At 49.1% G+C, this 22861-nt stretch overlaps 1 protein-coding gene across 1 annotated transcript; it reads left to right on the top strand.

Annotated features, from left to right (window-relative positions):
• The first annotated feature begins 641 nt into the window (after positions 1-641).
• LARP6 (La ribonucleoprotein 6, translational regulator) lies at positions 642-20268 on the top strand. The gene is made up of 3 exons (XM_080809043.1): positions 642-903; positions 14360-14570; positions 18712-20268. The coding sequence occupies exons 1-3, from the start codon at positions 704-706 to the stop codon at positions 19777-19779; spliced, it is 1479 nt and encodes a 492-aa protein (XP_080665169.1). The 5' UTR covers positions 642-703; the 3' UTR covers positions 19780-20268.
• The last annotated feature ends 2593 nt before the right edge of the window (positions 20269-22861 follow it).

The raw sequence follows: 22861 nt of genomic DNA, 5'->3' as shown, positions 1-22861 counted from the left end.
TGTTAAAACACGAAGTTCAGAATCCTAGATCTTGATTCGGGAGATCTGGTTGGGCCCTGAGAATGCGCGTTTCTTACAAGTTTCAGGTAGGGCTGGAGTTGCTGGTCTGGGGACCACACTTTTGAGAACCACGGGTTTAGGGCATGGCAGGAACCAAGTCCGTCACAGGGCTCACACTCTCAGTTTGGTTGTACCAAGGAGACTAACGGTGGAGATTGAGGTCGTCTTGGCAGGTCCGTGGGGGACACACGGGAGGCACAGAAGCCCCTTAAGGTGCTGTCGGTGCCTGCCACCCCCCCAGGCCTCCGCACACCGATAAGTCAGAGGTGGGACGCCCACCCCTCTCCACTCTCGGGGGCCGTGGGGAGCGGAACAGGTAGGAGGAGCGAACCGCGGGCAGCCCGGGAGGCGTCGGGGGTCGGACGCATCTCTGCGGGACTGGCGGTGCGCGGGGCCCGCGGAGGAAGTCGCCCTCCCCCGCCGCGGCCCCGCCCGCTCTGGCGCGCGACTGGCGGCTGGCGGCCCGGGCGGCGGCAGCGGTGGCGGCGGCGGCGGCGGCGCGGGGCGGGGCGCCGCGTCCCCCGTCCCTTCCCGGGCGCGCTCGCCGCGCCCCCGCCCCCTCGTCGTAGTCGCCGCCGCCCGGCTGGCTGGGCCTCGGGGCGCGGGCAGCCGCGGCGCCGCATTCCCGGCCGGCCCGCGAGCCATGGCCCAGGCCGGCGAGGAGGCGCTGCCTGGGCCCGAGACCGCGGTGCAGATCCGCGTCGCCATCCAGGAGGCCGAAGACGTGGAGGAGCCGGAGGACGACGAGGAGGGGGCGGAGGCGCGCGGCGCGGGGGACCCGGCCCGGTACCTGAGCCCCGGCTGGGGCAGCGCCAGCGAGGAGGAGCCGAGCCGCGGGCACAGGTAGGCGCGGCGGCGCGGCCCGGCCGAGGGGAGCCCGCCCGGGGTCCCGGCCGAGCGGGAGCGCGGGGACAACTCCGCGGGCGGAGCCGCTCGAGGCAGCCCCGGCGCGGGGCCGCTGCTCCGGGCGTCCCACCGAGGGCAGAACCTGCTTTCGGCGGTGGCTGGTGTCGCCCGAGCGGAGCTCCCGGGGCTGGCGGCGGGGCTCTGAGGGGCCTGGACGGGGACATGCCCTGGGACCCGGGAGGAATTCCTTCCTGGGCCATCCTGGCCATCTTCTTCCCCCCGGAGGAGGCTCTCCGGGCGCGCGCTCCCCCGGGACCTTCCCCAAAGCCGATCCCGGCCGGGTCCTCCGCTCCGAGACCCGCCCACCTCCCCCTGAGACGGGCCCCACAGAGCCTTCACTGCCTCCTTCCTCCAGTCCCCTTGTCCGCCCAAATGGGTGGGGGCAGCCCAGGCCCAGCTGACACTTGCTGCTGGGGGATCAGAGGAGCGATTTCATGGTGCGGAGAGCTCTCCTGCTCTGATTTGGAATCAGCTCAAGTCTTGTTGCTTGCATCCTCTTGGGCCGGGGATTCCCATTTTCACGCAGCCTCCCCCACCTGACTTCTATGTTTGCATCATCATCTTGCTGCCTTGCTAGTTGGGTTCCTGAGTGATGGGCAGTGTGGAGCTGTTAGGGTACAGGAAGCCACCTGTCTAACCGTGCCTTTGGGCCCTGAGCCTGTCATCAGCTGGAGACCTTGGACTTGTGTCCACCAACGCCAGCACTTTTGGGGTCTGTGGTTTCGTTCCTGTGGTTGAGAGGAGATAAGAGTATGGAGTATCCCTAGCCCACAGAGTAGAGCAGTGGCAGAACTTGCAAATTCCGAGAAGTGCCCACAGGAACTTTCTATGAACCCTCTTTCTTCCGGCTTTCGGGGCACATGCTTTCAGTTGTCAGGGCTCTGCAGGTTCATTCCCTGGCAGGCGGATGTTTACTTCATTGGCAGAATGCTCAACTGAAGGGCGTGAGGATACTGGGATGGGAGCCCTTCCCCATCCTTGGCTGACCCTTCCCCAGTGAAAGAGGTCTGGAGGTAGGTACCCAGAGATTCAGGACAGTTCAGTGAAGACAGAGGGATCCGAGGAGGAAAGTCCAGGCCCCGAGTTGAAAGCAGAAACACCGAACCATGAGCAGATGAGACAGAAGCTACAGTAGATCTGTCAGCCCTCTATATACTGTAAAACCTGATTCATTTACTCACGCATTGGTTCAGCTCCATGCTGAGAATAAAAATAATCAGTCCATAGTCACTGACATCTCAATCTCCAGGAGAAGGCGGCCACCTCGTCAAAAAATTTCAGAGGTTATGTAAAGGAGCTCAGAGTGCCTGATGCTTCTGATTTCATTTGCCTGTGACTGTGGCGAAGAGCTCCCCTCTATACTGAGACTAAGTTTTGAGATCGCACCATTAGCAGGCATTAAAGCCCAACTTATTTTGTGGGCCTGGAAAGATCCCCCTGTGGAGAGTAGGAGAACATGATCCTCATTTGGGTGGGCTTCTTGCCCCCACCCCCCATACTCTCTCTCCAGAGCCACCCTTCCTTCCCAACTCCAGGGACTGGAGTCTCATGGAGCTTTCGGGTTGAAGCATTTCCTGCTGCCCACTGGCAGAGAGCTGACCCCAGAAAAATCCCTGGAAGCTCTTCAGGGTAGTGGAGCTGACAGAGCCCAGCAGGCAGACATCCAGAGCAGGAGAATGCAGCCGAGGACAGGATCCATGCTGTCCCCCTGTTTGGGCCAGCCTGGCACAGCAGCAGCCCCTGCCCCATGGGGCCATTTCTCAGTTTCCAGAGCCTTCAGGAGAAAACCCAGGTTCCTTTTGTTGAGATGTGGCACCCACCCGCCTCATCCCCTGGGCCCATGGCTCCTTTCCTGGCTGTCTCAGTAATCCGTGCTCCCCCAGCACTAACCCCTCTAGATTCCAGAAAATAGGGTACAGTTTTGTGTCTGCACGCCTTTACTCTCCCTCCTCTGGGTCTCTCTGATTGCCTGATCGATCTCTAGTCAGCCGTAAAACTTCACTGCGCCTACTAGGTATTTCTCCAAAGGATACAAACCTAGTGATTCGAAGGGGCACATGCACCCCAATGTTTATAGCTGTAGTGTCCACTGTAGCCAAACTACAGCAAGAGCCGAGATGTCTGTTGACAGAGGAATGGATAAGGAAGATGTGGTGTGTATATATGCTGTGGCATATTACTCAGCCATCAGAAAGAATGAAATTTGGCCATTTGCAATGATGTGGATGGAACGAGAGGGTATTATGCTCAGTGAAATCGGTCAGTCAGACAAAGACAAATATCCTATGATTCCAGTCCTATGTGGAATTTAAGAAACAAAATCTATGCACATGGGGAAGGGAAGGAAAAATAAAATAAGATGAAAATTGAGAGGGAGACAAACCGTAAGAGATGCTGAACTCTGGGAAACAAATGGAGGGTTGCTGGAGGGGAAGTGGTGGGAGTTGGGGGAACTAGGTGCTGGGCATGAAGGAGGGCACGTGATGGAATGAGCACTGGGTGTTCTATGCACCTGACAAATCATTAAATTCTACCCCTGAAACTAAAACAACAAAAACACTTCACTGCTTTGTCCCCCCAAACCCCAGTCCCCACCCCAAAGCTGTTTGTTTCCCGTCCTCAGAGTTGCTGTAGTACTCTGCACGTTTTATACCCAGCATTAACCTTGGCTGTAATCGTGTAGTTCTGTCTTCCTCACAAGAAGGTGAGCATCATGAATTTGGGGGCCATGCTTGCCTTGCTTTCATTGTATCCCCAGCACCTGGTATAGCGTGGGTGCTCCTGACAAATACGTTGAACGAATGCATGTCTCTATCATTGCATCATGCCATTGGGTTCAAGTATTTGCGTGGTTTTCACCCAACAAGATAGTGAGATCCTTGAAGCCCGTGACCTCACCTTGGTCCTCACTCTACCACCAGTACTCAAGCCCACTACTTGGCCTTACCCTGGGGTCCCAGCAACATGTGGAAATAAGAAAAATGTTCTTTAGTCTTCTCCCCACACCTCTCTCACCAGAAAGGTGCCTTTCTTTTTATTCTCACCTTTTCAAAATAAAAATTTCAAACATAAAATGTGGAAGGGTAGTATTGTGAGCATTGGTACATCTACCATCTGGATTTAACAGTTGTTAGTATTTTGCCCTATTTGTTTGATAGACTTATGGGCAGTTTTCGCTGAACCAACTGAAAATACACACAAGACTTACTGTACCCTCAGCACTTTGAGAGCTCTTACTAATGACCGTTTCCTGTAAAACCATATACTATTATTGCAATTAAGAGAATTAACAATGATTCCTTAGTTTAATCCCTAAAATGATCTTATAGCCAAGCTCCATATTTGGGTCTCCCCCCGCCCCAAGCATCCCACATTGTATTTTATACGTGTTTCTTTTTCCCCCTCCAACCAGAATCCAGTCCAGGTGGTGCCGTTTGCCTGTTATGTCTCTTCAGAATCTTTTAATCTAGAACATTCACACTTTTTTTTTTTTAAATGCGTTGCTATTTTGAAAGAAGGGGCCAGATGTCTTGTTGAATGTTTCCCGGTTGGAATTGGTCTGATTTTGTTCTGATCGTCTAGTTTAACTTGCTCCTTTGTACCCTGTGTTTCCTGTAAATCGGAAGGTAGACTAAGGGCTTGATTCAATTCGGATTCAACATTTTGGCAAGAACACCTCATAGGCAATGCCACAGGCTTTTTGCTGCATCACCGCAGGTCGCTTTCACCAAAGTGATGCTCTAATTTGACCACTTGACTAAGATGATCTCGCCATTGTGAAGGTACGTCTCTCCCCTTGCAATTAACAAGTAATACGTGGGCTTCCTGCGAATATTCTTTCACTGAGGCCCTTTACCTAATGGTTTTAGCATCCATGGGTGATCCTTGCCTGAGTCAGTTCTCCGGGAATTACAGATTGGTGATTTTCTAATTTTAATATCCTTTGTACATTTATTAGCTGGCATTCTTCCATGTAAGAGAGCTTTGCCTCATCATTTGGGACTGAACAAGAATCCCTTCTAAGGAGGCAACATAAATGCTTAATGACCAGTTTTCAAAGAGAGGAATGGGTGTAATAGTCACATCAAATAATTTAAATTAGAGCCCTCCTTTTGGCCCTCCTCGATTCGTGGACTTTTGTTATTCACTTTTTAAAAATTGGTTACAATCATTATTTTTGATGTTTACAATGTCCCTGATTCAGTAGTGGAAGCCTTTCAGATTGGGTTCAGTATAGCCTTTTGGAACACGCCCTTGAGTCTTTTGAGCACTTTCTTGCTTTCTGATGCTAGATATTCTGGGCTTACTTTGTACTTTTCCTACCTGGGTCATGGGATCCAGCCATTTCCACAGGAATCCCTGTGGCTAGTATTTTTCAAATACTAGCGGAAAGGTATTTAGAAACCAAGACCTAGAATTAAGAGTGCTAATTTCCACTGGGGCAACATTGGTTTTAAGCCCTTTCAATAGTGCTAGGAAATACATTAAAAATATAAGTTTATATTGATGATTCTAATTCATATTTGACATTATAGGGTTTTTGTTTTACTTTTATTTTTTTGCACTGACAGTCTTTTTTTTTTGAATTTTTTAAAAAATTTTATTTATTTGACAGAGATCACAAGTAGGCAGAGAGGCAGGCAGAGAGAGAGAGAGGAGGAAGCAGGCTCCCTGCTGAGCAGAGAGCCCAATGTGGGGCTCGATCCCAGGTCCCTGAGATCATGACCTGAGCCGAAGGCAGAGGCTTAACCCACTGAGCCACCCAGGCACCCCTGCACTGACAGTCTTGATTCTTAACAGCATTAACATATTTACTCGTTTTGTCTTACAATGTGTAAAAATGACTTAAAATTATAATACTAAATATCAGCATGAATAATAAAATCACAGAAGCATACCTTCATTTAACAAACAGAAACATCTAGGTTCCTTTCTCTCCATGATGTTTCAGGGACATTGCACAAGCTATCATTTCTCTGTTCTGGGTGACCATAGTGAAAGGCTCCGTTTATTAATGCCAGTTATGTAGTAGATGAGGAACTAAGGACTTTGCATACATTATCTCTGCTTTACACCACAAACCATTATTTAGACCTGCAGAGACACCCACTGCTTTTGCTCCTTTCCCAGGCCCTAGAAATTATGCCAGAATAGCGTGGTAGAACAGCAGGTACGATAAGAGTGTCATGATGTCTGTAATAAGTCTATAAGAACCCCTGGGCCACCCAGACATAGCATGGGCCTCTGCTAGTAGCATCCAAAATATAATTATTCCCATAATGCCTTTCCAAAGTTGGACACATCTCCAACATTTATATATTTATATAAATATATTTACATATATTCATATATGTTTCCAAGTTGTCTCTCTGAAAAACCGTTATCTTTTGAATCTGTCCTTGTGTTCTTATATTGCATTATCAGTTTGGTTACCTTTAGAACCTTTTCAGATTCATTATCTTTTTCTAGAATCAAGTCAAATGGAGTTATATGAAGATTGTACTGAACCCTGGTGTTTTTCATAAATGATGCTTTCTCTTTTCTGTTCAATATCCACCTGGTTGCTGTCCACCATTTTTCTGGTTGGCGGCCAAAGCACCATAGTAGACCATCCACAAGGATAGATAATGAGGCCACGAAATCTTTTCTGTGTTGAAAACCACAGTGAGGTGCTCATTATTCAACCATTTTATTTTGGATATTTTTATTCATAAGATGACATTTGATTGACCATTCAGTTAATATCTCCAGATTATCTTGATATTTTATGAGAAAGGCAATCCTGGAGATTTTATGCTATACTTCTTTCTCTAGATCATTTACAAATATGATAAATATTTCAACTCTGACCCATGGAGCCCAGTCCTCCGTTTTGAAATGTACCTCCTTATTCCTACCCTTTGTTTTCATTTCTAGCAGGTTTACAGCTATTTAAAAAAAAAACACACACACACATTAGTACCCCCAATTTACAATGATGTATTTAAAAGGAAACAATAATATAAACATAAAACTTAAATGTACTTTTTTTTTTCAAAGCTCTCTTGAAAGGCCACGCATAACATATTTGCCAGTAACCACGCTTCCTGTCTCAGAGAATCCTGATAGGTGGGATTTGCCCTTACAGAAGCTATTCACTTTACATTGGCGATGCTTTGTAAAGTCCTACTATGTGCGAGGCTCTGGGTTGGTGCCAGAATGAAAGAAACCAATGTGAATCTTACCCTCCAGGGGATGAGGATCCAGGGCATTAACTAGATATGCACATAGTAGCTATGATACAAGTACAGACAAGTGTTGGGAGAGTTTGAAGTTATTTCCTTCCAGGGAGTATTGCATTTGAGTTGGAGCTTGGTGTATGGCTAGGATTTGGACCTGAGAGATGGAGGCCAGAAGTTCACGGAGATGGAACAGCGTGCACCAAGAGATAGAGTCCAGAAACCTTGCGACACGTACAGGGACCTATTCGTCTTTCACTTGCTTTTGTGTTAGAGCAAAAGATCTGAAAGCAAATAGACAGAAATATGTTCAGAAGCTGGTGACTGCCAGATTGGAAATGAATCTGAATGAAGAACTAAGGACTTTGGATTTTATTTAATAGAATAGAAAACATTAGTATTAGAATTAAAGTAGAGGAACGTTCTTCAAAATGTGTAATAAGGCACAGAGTGGAAGAGGCTTAAGCCAAAATACAACAGGAGTGGAGTGGGGAGAGGTGGGAGGAGGTGGGAAGACAGAACCCTAGAAAGATTCTGGCTAGGAAATGTGTGAAGGATGCGGAGATTAAAAGGGATGCTGCTATCTGAGAGGTGATTTAAGTTCTGCCTTTAGAACAATTGCCTGATCGTGAAAAGTAGCAAACAACATACTATTCACTTTCAAGGAGAAAAAGAAGAAATAGGAATATCTTCTAAAGGAATCGAATGAACTAACTGGTGAGCTCGGGCAGCTAAGGTAGAGCTGGTACCTGCAGAGAAACTCCTCCTCCATATAAAGCCCCTATTTAGTAATTCCCTGCCTGTCTGCCTGCCAGTGAAGCCTCCCCACCCCACCCCCAGGTCTGTAGAACCACCTAGGAAGAAAAGCAATCGCAGTATACTACTGCGGAGGGAACCTACTCCACCCACCAAGGAAAAGCAACCCAGACCTTCCTTCACTTTTCACAATAAATAGCCATGGAGCACAACTCCCTACTTGTTAAGTGTGGACTGTGTACTCCCTTCCAAAGTGCACAGCAGGAAAGGTGGGGGGAAAGGCAGTAACTTCGCAGTAGAGACACCAGATAACACTACTGTTGAGAGTCCCCTTGATATGATGTGATAAGAATGTAAATTTACCTCTGTCATCCTCTTCCCTAAAACCCAGACACACCATCTAATCAGTCATAAAAAATAGCAGATAAATCCCAAATGAAGGACGTTCTACAACATATCTGACCAGGACTGCTCAACACAGTCAAGGTCATTAAAAATAAAGAAAACCTGAGAAACTGTTCCACCAAGAGGAGCCTGGGGAGACATGATGACTACATCTAATATAGTATCCTGGATGGGATCCTGAAAGAGAAAAAGGCCATTAGGCAAAAAAAACCTAAGGAAATCTGAATAACCTGGGCTTCAGCTAATAGTCTGGAAATCTGGACTTTAGCTAATAATAATGTATTGATAACAGTTCATTAAATGTACCATACTAATGCAAAATATGAAATACAGAAGTCTGATGTAGGATATATGGGAACTCTACTACTTTCACAATTTTTCTGTAAGTCTGAAATTATTCTAAAGTAAGTTTGTTTAAAAAATTTTTAATAAAGAAAAAGATGAATTCTCAGTTACATGAAGAAAACCAATTACATGAAATTAGGTGAAAAACTGATCCCAGAGGATATAGAGGTGACGCTGTTGGAAACAAAGATATGTATTTATGTATATTTATATGTCTATACACACACTCTGGTTAGTATCTGAGAGAGAATTTAATATATTGCATCCACAAGACAAGAATAGAATGTTTTTTAAAAGAAATATTCTGGGGGCGCCTGGGTGGCTCAGTGGGTTAAAGCCTCTGCTTTCAGCTCGGGTCATGATCCCAGGGTCCTGGGATCGAGCCCTGCATCGGGCTCTCTGCTCAGCGGGGAGCCTGCTTCCCCCTCCCTCTCTGCCTACTTGTGACCTCTCTCTCTCTGTCAAATAAATAAAAAATATCTTAAAAAAAAAAAAGAAATATTCTGAATACATAAAAGAGTTCTTAGAGAGTACATAATTCTGAAATTAAGCAACTCATCAACAAAGATGAGAAGATAATGTCAGGAAATCTCTTGCCATGTAAATCAAAGACAAGGGCAAAGACAGACAATATGAAAGAGGGGATAGGAGACAGAAGATCAGTCCAAGTGGTCAGTCAACTAATAAGACCCTAAGAAAGAAATGTAATCTTAGCAAATGACTTTGCCCTGCACAGAGCAATGTTTGTAGTCGTAAAAATTGAAGACAGTAGGGACACTTGGATGGCTCAGTCAGTTAAGTGTCTGCCTTCAGCTCGGGTCATGATCCCAGGGTCCTGGGATCCAGCCCTGCATCAGGCTCCCTGTTCGGCAGGGAGCCTGCTTCTCCCTCTACCTGCTGCTTTCCCTGCTTGTGCTCTCTCGCTATTTCTCTCTCTCTGACAAAGAGATAAATAAAAAATCTTTAAAAAAAATAAGATTAAAAAATAAATAAAAGACAATGGATTGGCTTTCAACTTTCAGTATCTAAAAACAAAACATGGAATATTAGTTACAGAATAGAATGTAAGCATGAACCATGACAAAATAAGATGAAGGTACATCTGATAGAATTTGAAAGATTCGAAGTGGAAGGAGGGGGGAAGAAGGTAGGGTCATAACAAACACATCAAGGTGGGGAGGAAGCAAGACATATCATTTAATATTGACGGAATAAGAGAGAATTTTAACTATATTATTTTAAAAACAATTAGAAGGCTAATAAAAATAACGTAAATTATTAAAAAATTAGAAGAAGAGGCTTTGGGAGATGAGTGACCCTGAATCCTCACCTTATATAATAGGACATGAATAGAGAACGTTGAAAATTGGCAAGTGAGAAATAGAACCATGAACATTTTTATAGAACCACAAGGCAACTCTCCTAAGAATGAGAGGGTTGAATAGAGATTGCCTCTAGGGAAGAGAGGTAGAACGGTGAATCATTGCCCTTTTTTTTTTTTTTTAAGATTTTATTTACTTATTTGACAGAGTGAGACACAGTGAGAGAGGGAACACAAACAGGGGGAGTGGGAAAAGGAGAAGCAAGCTTCCTGCAGAGCAGGGAGCCCGATGCAGGGCTAGATCCCAGGACCCTGGGATCATGACCTGAACTGAAGGCAGAGGCTTAACAACTGAGCCACCCAGGCGCCCCTCGTTGCTTGCTTTCTTTCTTTCTTTCTTTCTTTCTTTTTTTAAATATTTTATTTATTTATTTGACAGAGATCACAAGCAAGCAGAGAGGCAGGCAGAGAGAGAGGAAGGGAAGCAGGTTCCCTGTTGAGCAGAGAGCCCGATGTGGGGCTCGATCCCAGGACCCTGAGATCATGACCTGAGCCAAAGGCAGAGGCTTTAACCCACTGAGCCACCCAGGCATCCCTCATTGCTTTCTTTTTAAGTGCTATTTTGTTTTATTTTTTTGCTATGTGTATGTATTATTTTAATATTTAAGATTCATTTTTGATGAACTATTAATAGTGTCCAAGGGAGAAGTAATGAGGACAGTTGGAATGGAAAAGAGAACAGATGGGAGACACTGCAGAATAAAATCAGCACTTGATAATTGGCTCGTTGTGGGGGCAAAAGGGAGGACTAAAAGATGCATCTCGGGTTTTGAGCCTAAATGCAAAGAAGAGTGAATTAGGGAAAGTAGTGGGGCAGTTTAAGAGAAAAGATACATAGTCTTTACAGGACAGTTGTAATTGACGGAAAGTTACCAACTTTCATATTTAAGGGATATAAACTTCTTTAATGTTCCTAAAGGATATAGGGTCTTTTTCATTCAAAGGCTGTTGCAGGAACCAGGAGACAAGGCAGTGTGCTCCCAGATATGCAAAAGGGCCTTGCCTATCTTCCAAGGTCCCCCTTTGGAGATGCACAGTTTCTGCTGACAGCACCCATGCAGAGAGGGGGTCCTAGGGGGCAGGAAGCTCACCCCTGCACTTGCATAGGGGATTATTTCACCTCCCCAGGACCGCCCACCTGCTCTGGAATCTGGTTACCTGCCTGTCTGCTCACTGGGTGCCTTTGCTGATGCAGAGTCGCACCGCCCCCCCACCCCCCGCCTCCCTCCTCCCCCAACACAGTGTGAATTGCTTACCATGAGACTGTATGAAAGGAAGATGAATTTCCCAGATGGAATGTCCCTCGGCAGATATAGGCTTCAGTATCCCCCGAGGTCCAGCTCTGCAGAAGGTGATGTTCAGTTCTGGGCGTACTGGATTTGGAGTGCTAGGGCTTTCCAAGCAAGCATCAGGCAGGCACTTAGGAATTGAAGATGGGGGCCCAGGAGTGAGAGGAGGGTGGAGGGTGGGAGGAGGCAGATCTGAGTTGGATGAGCTATCCAGGGGCCGAAGTGGGAGGCCACCTGGGGTCAAAGAATCAAGGATAGATCTTTGGAGAAATGGGAGCAGAGTGAGTAGACTAGAAGGACAGTTAAATGGGGGAGAAAATTCAGAAAAGAACAAGGCCTAGCGGGAGGAGTACTGAGAAGGAAGTGGTCCACTGTCCCATCCTGCAGTGGGGACCAGATGGCCAAGGTGGAGCAAAGGCACCTGGATGTGGCCAATAGAGGCTTTGGCAGAGGCCCAGACATACAGAACGAGTTTGCGGGGTGGGAGGTATGCACAAGGGAGCTCTAGGCAAGTCTGATTGCTTTTCTCAGTCAAGTTGGAGATAAAATCATCTGCAGGGAGGAAGGGCTTCCCATGGCAGACCTGGGGAAGAACCGGACGCTCTAGAATGGGCACTGGAGAAACTGAGAAATTACATCCCCATCCTTCTACTGTGTTTTTAAAAGACTTTTGAAAAAACATACTTTTAAAGTTAGTCTCTCATACCATTCCCCCCCCCCCCATCAGTATACGTTTGTCTTGGGACATTGGTGTGGTATTTCAAAAACATTTCCAGACTGTCTGTAGGCAAATAACTAAACTCTTCATTTTAAAATCAACCAACGCCTACTTTTATGCTATAATTATAATTCCTGTATTTGAAAAATCGGGAGACAGATTTATTTAGTATTTTCTCTCCTGCCAAAATATTCCATTTTTATTCTCATCCTGATTCTTCCACAGTTGGGTTTTTTTGTTGTTGTTGTTTGTTTGTTTTCTGGTGGGGGGTTGGTTAAGAGTCAGTGAAAATTTTGCTGGGGTTGAAGGACCCACATGTATATACCTTTTCCAGCTTTAAACTATCTCAGTAATAGTTGACTTTTACATTCTGAGCCTCCTTACACCTTTTTCGATTATTTTATTTAAGGGCTTAATGCCAGTCCAAGGGAAATGTTAACTGCTTGCTTCTTTTTATTTTTTTTTAAGATTATTTATTTATTTATTAGAGAGAGAGGAGAGCAAGAGAGAGAGCACGAGCGGAGGTGAGGGGCTGAGGGAGAGAAAGGGGGAGAAGCAGAATCCCTGTGGAAGCCCGATGCGGGGACTCGATCCCAGGACCCTGAGGTCATGACCTGAGCCGAAGGCAGATGCCCAACTGACTGAGCCGCCCTCTGGGGAGCCAGGCAGGTTTTCCCAACAGAGTAGAAGTGCCCAGAATGCTTCAGATGGACTAGGTGTCTGCATCCATCTCCGGAAATACTCTCTCTACTCAGCACATGTTCATGGAGACTCGGGTCTGATCGTTGTGTTACAAGCTGCCATGTAGGAAAGCAGTAATGTTTTCTTCTGAAAGTAATTTTTAGCCAACCCTTTTTCTTGAATAAGATATATATGATATTGTATAATACGTAACTTAATTTGGTCATTAAATATGCCAGAGAGAACTTACCTTCGAGAGATTCTAATTAATGGTGTCAACTCTGATGCAGATCTTCACAGAGTCCCTGAATGTTTATGATTTTGACGTTTTTGTCATCCCTTGGTGAAAGATTTGCCTTCCTAAAGAAGCTTCACTCAGGAATTCTTTGGCTTGTTCTCATATCCTAATATTCTCAGGGAGAACGGGAGGAAGTCTGTTCAGCCGGAGCTGCTGGTGGGTGTGGGTTTCATTTAGAAGGCCCTGCCGAATGGGATATTTTCCAGATTCCGGGGCAGGGTCCCAACAAAATGTGGAAAGTATTATGTGTGCTGGCTTTGGAGACAGAAAATTTGAGTTTTAGTCAATCCTAGACCTGTGGGGTAAATGAACCTACCTGCCACCTCCCGGGTTCCAAGGGCATGCCAGGCACCCGGGTGAGCATTTCTATGTATTAGTTCATTTAATCTTCTGACCGCCCTGTCAGGAGAGTGACTGTCATGATTCCAATATGCAGATGACAGGACTGAGGTGTGGCAGGGCAGTTCCTCGCCTGAGTTGACTCAGTTACTAAATGGTGGCGGCAGGATTCAAACCTACGTGGGCTAACTCTGGGATTGGGACTCTTAATTACTCTGCTAAATTATCTCCTAGAAATCCAGATTTGGGGGGTGGGGTGAGGGAGGGAAAATAAGAAGGGAATGTGGGAAGCATCCCATCCGTGACACAGCAGCACACAAATGTTAGTAGAAAGTGTTGTTATTTGAATGACCCTCCGTCCATGTTAAAAACAGAAGCTTGATTTCTTTGCCCATTGGGCAAAAGCCAGCCCCGTGGGGCCAGGTGATCATGACCCCTGAGGAGCCCAGTTGACGTGTGTTCCAGTGGCATTTCCTAGGGCGGCAGAAACAAACTACCGCGAACTGGCTGGCTTAGAACACCAGAACTGATTGCCTCATGGTTCTGGAGACCAGAAGTCAGACATCAAGGTGTCCGAAGAGCTCTCCCTTCCCAGGGTCTGGGGACGGGTGGGTCCCGGCCACTCCGCTGGCTGCTGGTGGTTTGCTGGCAATCCTCGATGTTCCTGGGTTCTGCTGCCTCACCCCGATCTCTGCCTTCACCTTCACATGGCATTCTCCCGGTGTGCTCGTGCCTCCAGATTTCCCTTGTTTATAAGACACCAGCCACACTGGACTAGGGACCCCCCCCCCCAACCCTGGTGTGACCTTGTCTTTAACTGATTACATCTGCAAAGCCCTATGTCCAATAAGGTCACATTCTGACATACAGGGCTTTGGAACGTCAACATACGAAATTTGGGGTGAAGGGGGGTGGAGGACAACAATTCAGCCTGTAACCCCTGGCATCTCCTTCTGGTCCCAGTGGCGCCACGACGAGTGGGGGCGAGAACGAGCGTGAGGATGGCGAGCAGGAGTGGAAGCCCCCGGACCAGGAGTTAATCAGGAAGCTGGTGGACCAGATTGAATTCTACTTTTCTGATGAAAACTTGGAGAAGGATGCCTTCCTGCTCAAGCACGTGCGGAGGAACAAGCTGGGGTACGTGAGCGTCAAGCTCCTCACATCCTTCAAAAAGGTAAGGCTTCCTTCTCACGAGCTGACTAGAGGATTTCGGGGGGTGGGGGTTGCAGTTCTAAATATTTTTTGATAGCTGGTGATTAGCGATCCCCCCCCCCCGCCCCGCACCCCTGCTGTGGGGCCTGAAATAGAGAAAAGTGATCCAGAACGGGTTTAGGATCACTACAAAGACCATCTTCCCACAGTACCGAAAGAGTCCTGGGTGTTGGGACAGATGTCCGCGGGTGGCGGTTAGGAAATAATAGTGCTTGTTCTGAGCAAAGTTCAGGCACTCTTGCCAGGCGAGTGGGTGGCCAAAAGAACGCTGTGCCAGGACACGGGGACTCAGTCGCCTTGAGAGACACCTCCTGGCCTTGGAACTGTGCGATACACAGGCTCTTCCCTTGCCCAGTTGAATAAATAAGAAGAAGGAGGAGCACCCTGGACTTCAGGGGATGACCTCCTTCCAGACTCCAGCAGCCATTGCTGAGTACGACCAACCTCTCATCAGTGTGGCGACGTGGGGCACCTGATTGCAACCATGTAGGCAGCGGACCCCGCAGCTGGCCTATTGTGTGAATTCCCTCCGTCTCAAAGCGTGGACAGACGAGCTGGAGTCAGAACTCCATGTCTCCTGTGGGGGACGTGTATTTACTAGAATGGAAAAGCACGGCATGGCCTGTTGCATAACGGGATATGTAACAGCTGGGTCCTGGCCAGGCTGCCTGTGCGTTCTGCCAGAGAGCCCTGGAGGAGAGCTCTTCTCCCCGGGGCTGTTCCCTGCCTCACCTGCTGCTATGGTCTGTCCTCTCCTCTTGGGCTCTGTCCTTTTATCCAGTCACCAAAGCTATCCGTTCTGCACCCTGACTGCTGCGGTGGGCACAGGATAGATGACACGAAGGTGGCATTTCCCCTGCCCTTGCAAAGTCCAATGAAGGAAAGAGCTCAGTGCAGGGCTGAACGATGACCGCAGGCAGTGAAAGCGCAAAGTCGTGTTCATCAGAGCCAGTTACCCTGCCTGGATGATGGAGAAGTCCTTCTAGAAGTAGTGACATTGAAATAGGATCTTGGAGGACGAGTAGGAGTTTTCAGGGTACAGGAGAAGGGAAGGGGCTCTTCATGTTCTGTATCGACCGGGAGCTAGCATCCGATCCTATAGGTTAAGGGTTAGGCCCACAGGACCGCCCCAGTTCAGGACCAGTGGCCAACAGGAGACCCCCAGGTCACCCACAGCTCCTGTCCAACGTGGCTAAAAATCACAGGTTCCGGGGCACCTGGGTGGCTCAGTGGGTTAAAGCCTCTGCCTTCGGCTCAGGTCATGATCTCAGGGTCCTGGGATCGAGCCCCACATCGGGCTCTCTGCTCAGCAGGGGGCCTGCTTCCTCTTCTCTCTCTGCCTGCCTCTCTGCCTACTTGTGATCTCCGTGTGTCAAATAAATAAATAAAATCTTTAAAAAAAAAAAAATCACAGGTTCCCATCACCTCCTCCCCCTTGGATTTGACTGTTTGCCGAAAAAGCTCAAAGAACTCAGGGAAACACTTGCTTAGGTTGGTCAGTTTAATAAAGGCTGTGATAAAGGATATAGACCAACAGCCAGCTGAAGAAATCTGCAGAATGAGGCCCTGAGTGCGGGAGCTCCTGTCTCTGCGGAGTTGGGGTGTGTCGCCCTCCCTGTACGTGGATGCAGTCATCAATCTGGAAATGCTCTGAAGCCTGCGGTATCGGGACTTTTATGGAGGCTTCTTCATGGAGGCACAATCAAACATTAACTCAGTTTCCTGCCCCTCTCCCTTCCCTGAAAATTCCAAGCTTCTAACCACGGCTTGGTCTTTCTGGTGACCGGCCCTCAACCAGGAGCCACCAGGGAGCCCGCCCAGAATTGCCTCATTAGAACAAAAGCTTCTCCTAGTTCTCTTGTCCCAGAGGAATTGCCAGGGTTCCAGCAGCTCCAGGCCAGAAGGGGGACACAGAACAACAGATATATATGATAGAGAAGGACTGTTCCATCATTCTCCTTGAGGCCTCAAGTTGGGTTTGATTCCAAGCTAAAACCTTCAACACCAGTTTCAGGAGCTGCCGCGTTGAAATATGAAAGATCTTTCAGAAGATCTTTTATGTCAAATGCAGAAATGCAGAAATGCAACTTCAGAGAAGTGTTTGAATGTTAAAATCCCGAGTCCTATCGAAATGGTACATCGCAATATCACACGTGTCCAGGGAACGGGGAGCGTACCCTCACATGGAAGTGTTTGTGGGGGACCCCAAAACAAAGCAGCCAGTGGGCGTCCCTTTATTTCTTCTCTAGGGACCCTAAGAGTCAGCCTGCCTTTTTTTTTCCTGTTGAAGCTGCCACTATGGCACTAGACACAGACTCCCCAACACCTCCAAAATGACAACAAAGGCCCTTTCCATTCCAAAGGCTTTCCCACTGATCATAATAGGAAACATGTATGACAAACAGCGAAATGGCGGTTTCTGAGAATCTTAGAAAGTTCTTCCAGTTAATAGCACAAGGAGAGCAACCTCCGGGCTCCTTGTCTGAGATGGTGCCCAAGGACGCTCGGGCTTAACCAGCATTTCCCAGTGGACTCCGCTCCTGGCTCTGGAGGGGTGCTGGTTCTTGTCAGAGCCTGCGTCCCTCTCCCTTGCGTGTGGTCTTCCATCAGCTTCTCTAGCCCTTGGAGTAAGGCAGCACCTGCCTCTGAGCACTCCTTGTTCAGGCTTCAGGCTTCGGCACTAGCCTTGCCTTTCCTCTCCCGAATGCTCCCTTCCTGACTGGTATGGAGAAGGCTCCCCGCTATGTCATCCTAGGAGAGCTGCTGCCTGGCTTCCTCACAACCTAGCAGTGACCTTTGGTCAGCATCTTTCTCTCCCCTTGCTGGATCCCTAATGGACTCCGTTCACCTGTAGTCTGACCTTTTGCCTGGACCTTCGCTGACCCTCTGTCCTTGGTGTGTGTCAAGGAGATCAGCCCATTGGTCCTGGGTGTAGGCGACCTGTGGTTCCCACACCCTCAGCCCAGTCTGGGCCATTTCACCCCGAGACCAAGGTTAGAGCAGACAGTGCCCCCTCTGCCTCTATCGAGAGATCTGCCCCGCCCCGTGCTGCCCTGTTAGCCAGCCTCCGTTCTTGAGTTCTGGGAAGCTTCTCTCTGGTCTCAGGGGTCCTCTGCACAGCGCCTGCATTGGCCTGGCCTCAGAGGACTCAGGGTGATCTTGCCATTCCTGGGTCAGGTTACCACCCCACCCACCTCCACTGTTTCCTTGGAATGGGATGACTCATTCCCCCAGCGTTCCCTCCAACGGAAGTGGGCCTCTTGAAAATTACTGTTTTACGATATAAACATAGCCTTCATATAGTGCACGTCGACCCGCAGTTTCCACCCCGGGAGGAGGAGGCAGGGAGGGTCTGTTGCATCATTCTCCATGAGGCCCTAGTTGGATTTTATTCCAGGTCAAAATAGCCCACATCACTTTCAGGAGATATTGCAGTGGAACAGGAAAGATCTTTTGGAACTTTCTGTGTATCGAATGCGTAAACAGAGAAACACGACTTCAGAGACGTGTTTGGATGTTGGAAAATCTCCGAATCCTGTCTAAATGGTGGCACGTAATCTTTGAAATAATGATAGCACATGGTACTAACTGAGTACTCACTATGAGCTAGACACTGTTCTGGGTCTTGTATGTGGATGTATCATGTATGTCTGCGTGTAGATATGTATCTGTTGATTTAGTCATTTGATCCTCACGACAGCCTGTGAGGTGGACACGATTAGTGTCTCCATTTGACAGATGAGGGAGTTGAGACACTGAGAGCCTGGGAAATGTCAAGTCTTACCGCCAGCCGGAGGTGGGCCTTGGACTTGTGTGTCTCACAGCCTTGTTGCAGGGCCTGAACCACTAAATGTGTGTGCACTCGACTATCTCCATCCCCACAGAAAGTTCTGTCAGATGGCACTGCTCTAAACCGCCACCTGGCTTGACGTCATCACAGCATGTGCGTTCGCTCAGTAGACATTTGAATGCCCGTGCCCACCAGCTAGGATGCTGGCCACCAGCATTCCAGGGGGTGAGGAAAAGAGGGAGGGAGATGACAGAGACCAGGAGGTGGGCGAGGGCAGGTGGGTACCATTCCAGATGTGGTTTGTCTTCTTCAGGTGAAACACCTGACCCGGGACTGGAGAACTACGGCGCACGCCTTGAAGTACTCGGTGAGCCTGGAGTTGAATGAGGACCAGCGGAAGGTGAGGAGGACCACCCCCGTCCCCCTCTTCCCCAACGAGAACCTCCCAAGCAAGATGCTCCTGGTCTATGATCTCCACCTGTCCCCCAAGCCGTGGGCCCCAGCCGCCCCCCCGAAGAACGGGAGGGTGCAGGAGAAGGTCATGGAGCACCTGCTCAAGCTCTTCGGGACCTTCGGGGTCATCTCGTCGGTGCGGATCCTCAAACCTGGGAGGGAGCTGCCCCCCGATATCCGGAGGATCAGCAGCCGGTACAGCCAGGTGGGGACCCAGGAGTGTGCCATTGTGGAGTTTGAGGAGGTGGATGCGGCCATCAAAGCCCACGAGTTCATGAGTACAGAGTCCCAGGGCAAGGAGAACATGAAGGCCGTCCTGATTGGCATGAAGCCACCCAAAAAGAAACCTCTCAAAGACAAGAACCAGGACGAGGAGCCCACCGCGAGCAGCCACCCAAACAGGTCCCTGAACAAGAGAGTGGAGGAGCTGCAGTACATGGGGGACGAGTCTTCCGCCAACAGCTCCTCCGACCCCGAGAGCAACCCCACGTCGCCCATGGCCGGCCGGCGGCACGCGGCCGCCAACAAGCTCAGCCCTTCCGGCCACCAGAATCTCTTTCTGAGCCCGAACGCCTCGCCGTGCTCGAGTCCCTGGAGCAGCCCCTTGGCTCAACGCAAAGGCATTTCCAGAAAATCCCCGCTGGCCGAGGAGGGGCGGCTGAACTGTGGCACCAGCCCCGAGATCTTCCGCAAGTGCATGGACTACTCCTCTGACAGCAGCATCACTCCCTCTGGTAGCCCGTGGGTTCGGAGGCGCCGCCTGGCTGAGATGGGGACCCCGGAGAGGAGCCCCGGCGTGAGCCCTCTGCTGTCCCGGAAGATGCAGACGGCAGACGGGTTACCCGTGGGGGTTCTGAGACTGCCCAGGGGCCCTGACAACACCCGGGGATTCCATGGTGGACACGAGAGAGGCAGGGCCTATGTATAAATACCTTCTATTTTTCATATCGGCTCCCTCAAAATACCTGGCATGGCATAGAATGCAATTAGGTCCCCATCGGAAGATTTTGTATACATGTAGACCTCTTAATTTATACATTTGTAATGTATATAAGTTGTCTGGTACACTGTGGGTTTAAGAACATCTTCTAATTCAGAATAACCAGCATGACCATTGTTTTGCTGATGCCCAATGTGTCTGAATGTCACAGCCCTGCAGGGCTGCGGGACCGAGTCTCCCCGGGGCCGGTCGGGCCACTGGTCTCTTCTTCACGGCAGAGTTCTTCCCCGCAGCAACTGAGCTGTCCTTGGCGGGCCACAAGGGGCCTTCCGGAGAGCCCACGGGAGTTCTTTTGTGTAATGGCCATTCGTTCAGCCGGTAGCATGGTATCTCACAGGACCAAATGTGTGTTTCCTGTCAAGTAAATAAATAATAAAACACCCGACTGGGAGTGCTAGCTCTTGAAGTCACAGGTGGAGCCTGATGAAGGTCTATGCTGTCTCACAAGGCTGTGGGTGTTACGTCAGGAGGCCCCAAGGAGCCAAACAGAGACGCATTTCTTGAATGTGCCCAGGGCAACCCTGGGGCTCTCCTTGTGGGGCTCCAGCAGCCCGAGAGGTCAGCAGAGTTGGAATCCTACCCGGGCCAGGACGGCTTAGTAGAGACCAAGCTGTCCGGATGTGGTCCCCCGACTGCCTCCTTTTCCTTGGTTAATGTCCCTTGTCCCTGGAAGCTGCCCGGTATAGCAGAAAGAGCAGTGGCTTATGTGCTCCTGCTGGCTCACGCACCTGCTGTCCAGGGGGTTTTAGACCAGTTCTGTAGAGTGAAATTCGTGAACCATTCTTGAACGGTGCTCAGAGGCCACGGACATGCTTGGAGTTTTCCAGACATTATCTCATGTAAGTTCCCCCCGAACCGCCCGAGAAAGGTCCAGATATTCTCTCCATTGTACACCGGAAGAAACAAGCGCATTAACCCACTTGTCCCGGGCCTGACGGCTAGATGAGGGGAGCTGGCTTGAACCTAGCAGTCCAGCCCCAGAGCCCAAACTCCCAAGCAGCAGATGGGATGCAGCCTCTCTGAACCTCACCATCCACATTCAAAAAGGAAACAACCACAGAAGGTGCTAGTATTTATTCAGCACCTCCTATCTGCTAGGCATTTTGCTAGACACATTCGTCCATTTGTTCTGTCAGTGTCTCTGTGAGAGGCTACGGTGGTGTTATACGTGAAGCTGCTGGGGCAGGGTAATACCACAGGCCGTCGCGAAAATGGGAAAAAAGAGAGTGTGTTTAATTACACAGTTCTATAAAAATCGGCAGGTGATTATTATCTGGTTAGTAAGACAGTGTGTCCCTTAAGTCCTGAAATTCCTATTAACTGGTAAGTGCCTCTGGGAATTATTTGGATTTGCCATTTCCACCACCGTTAGCTGTAGATGGCCCAAAGGCCTGCGTCTGGACCCCACTCACCCCGGGGGCCGTGCCCCAGCCCAGCTGCAGGCCTCTCCCCATGCCCGCCTCTCACTGGGCCCCACTCACCCTCTCGCCCATCCTTCACCACAGCCTCCCCACCGTGCCTCTCGGCCGTGGGGCCATCTGGGCCTCACCACCTCTTGGCCTGGCTACACTCATGCTGTTCCGGCCCTTGATCCTCCAGCACACCAGCTGCAACTCTATTTTTAGATTCATGCCTGTGGATCATAATTGCTTTTTAAAAAGGCTGCACCCTCACCTTTTTCTGAGACTACAGAAGAACTTGGCCTTCTATCTGCGGTATTCCCCGGTGTGGCCTTTGGAAAGAACCCTGAATTGGGGGCCGACAGATCTGGGTTGTAGGCCTGACTTTTCTGGTAAATAACACTTTGTCCTTGAGCAAGTCATTTCTCTCTCGGATTCGCAGATTCCCATCCAACCAGTGGATGGCATTAAGCCGCTCCTTACATAAAGCCCGTATGGGAGAGTGCTGGATGCATGAAAAAGTACTTTGTAGGTGTTAGTCATTACCCTGCTCTCTGGTCATCCCCAAGGACAAACCTTTCTTCCATCATTCTGGTTCTTAAGCCCGGCCTCACATTAGAACCACCTAGAGAGCTTTTCAGAACTGCCTGTGTTTCCACACTGAGAGAGTCTGATTTCACTGGTTCTGGGGTGAGGCCTGGGGATAAGTAGTTTTTGAAACTCCCTGGATGAGTCTAATGGGCAAGCAGCATTGAGAAGCTCTGGTCTGTTTGAATGACGCGGGGCCATGGGGTAAACTGAGGAAGGCTTAGAGACATCCATCCTCTCCTCCTTTTTCTAGCTTGAGCTCGATGTCTTTGGCAGATCCTTCCAGGCACACTTCACCCCTCCCCACTCACAGTGGTCCTGAGCCCCTGAGCACCTGCTGATGAACCTGACCTCTCTAAGTCTCTGGCCAAACCTTCAGCCAGGGCCCAGGCTTCCTGTTTGTTAGCACAGCAGGCCTCTCTTGAATAGCTTGACTGGGAAACCCAGCCAACAGTATTTTTACAGATGTTTTGTTATTTTTAATGAGAACCAGCTCCTTCTCCACACTGGAACACAAAGCCTGCTGGATATCTCCCACTGATGGTGCAGGCGAACATCCAAACGCTACACACGTCCCAACATCGCCAACCCCGTCCCGCACTGAGTTCCCCTCTCAGCCAGTGATGTCACCATCTTTCATGTCCCCCAGACTGGGGAAGAGGCTGGGTGGTCTACGTGAAGCATGCAGGTTCTGGAGTTCAACAGCCTGGGTTCAAATCCTAGTGACCTTCTGCAAATGACCTAGCCTCTCTGAGCATCAGTTTCTTCTCCCATAAAAGGTGGATGAAAATCATTCCTACTTCATACGACTTGTCAAAATTATTGAGTTAATCCCTGTAAAATGCTTAGTAACTTGCACATGGTAAACACTGGGAGAATGTGAGGCTGTGGTATTTATAGCTTCTCTGTGTCCTACCACACACATTCAATCAGCAGCTCGGAGCTGTTAGTTGGAGCCCTGGAATGTTTCCTACGAGCTCCCCGTGTTCCCAGATGCTTATTTACATTCATCTGCCCTCCTC

The sequence above is a fragment of the Martes martes genome (genome assembly GCF_963455335.1).
Source record: "Martes martes genome assembly, chromosome: 7".
Taxonomy (NCBI): Eukaryota; Metazoa; Chordata; class Mammalia; order Carnivora; family Mustelidae; genus Martes; species Martes martes.
This window is presented reverse-complemented; position numbering and strand designations above follow the sequence as displayed.

What these genes read in the sequence shown, in the direction of transcription:
- LARP6 (XM_080809043.1), top strand. Translation starts at nt 704, where the DNA reads ATGGCCCAGGCCGGCGAGGAGGCGCTGCCTGGGCCCGAGACCGCGGTG. An exon ending in GAGCCGAGCCGCGGGCACAG is followed by an intron (nt 904 to 14,359) that starts GTAGGCGCGGCG and finishes TTCTGGTCCCAG; the next exon opens with TGGCGCCACGACGAGTGGGG. An exon ending in TCCTCACATCCTTCAAAAAG is followed by an intron (nt 14,571 to 18,711) that starts GTAAGGCTTCCT and finishes TGTCTTCTTCAG; the next exon opens with GTGAAACACCTGACCCGGGA.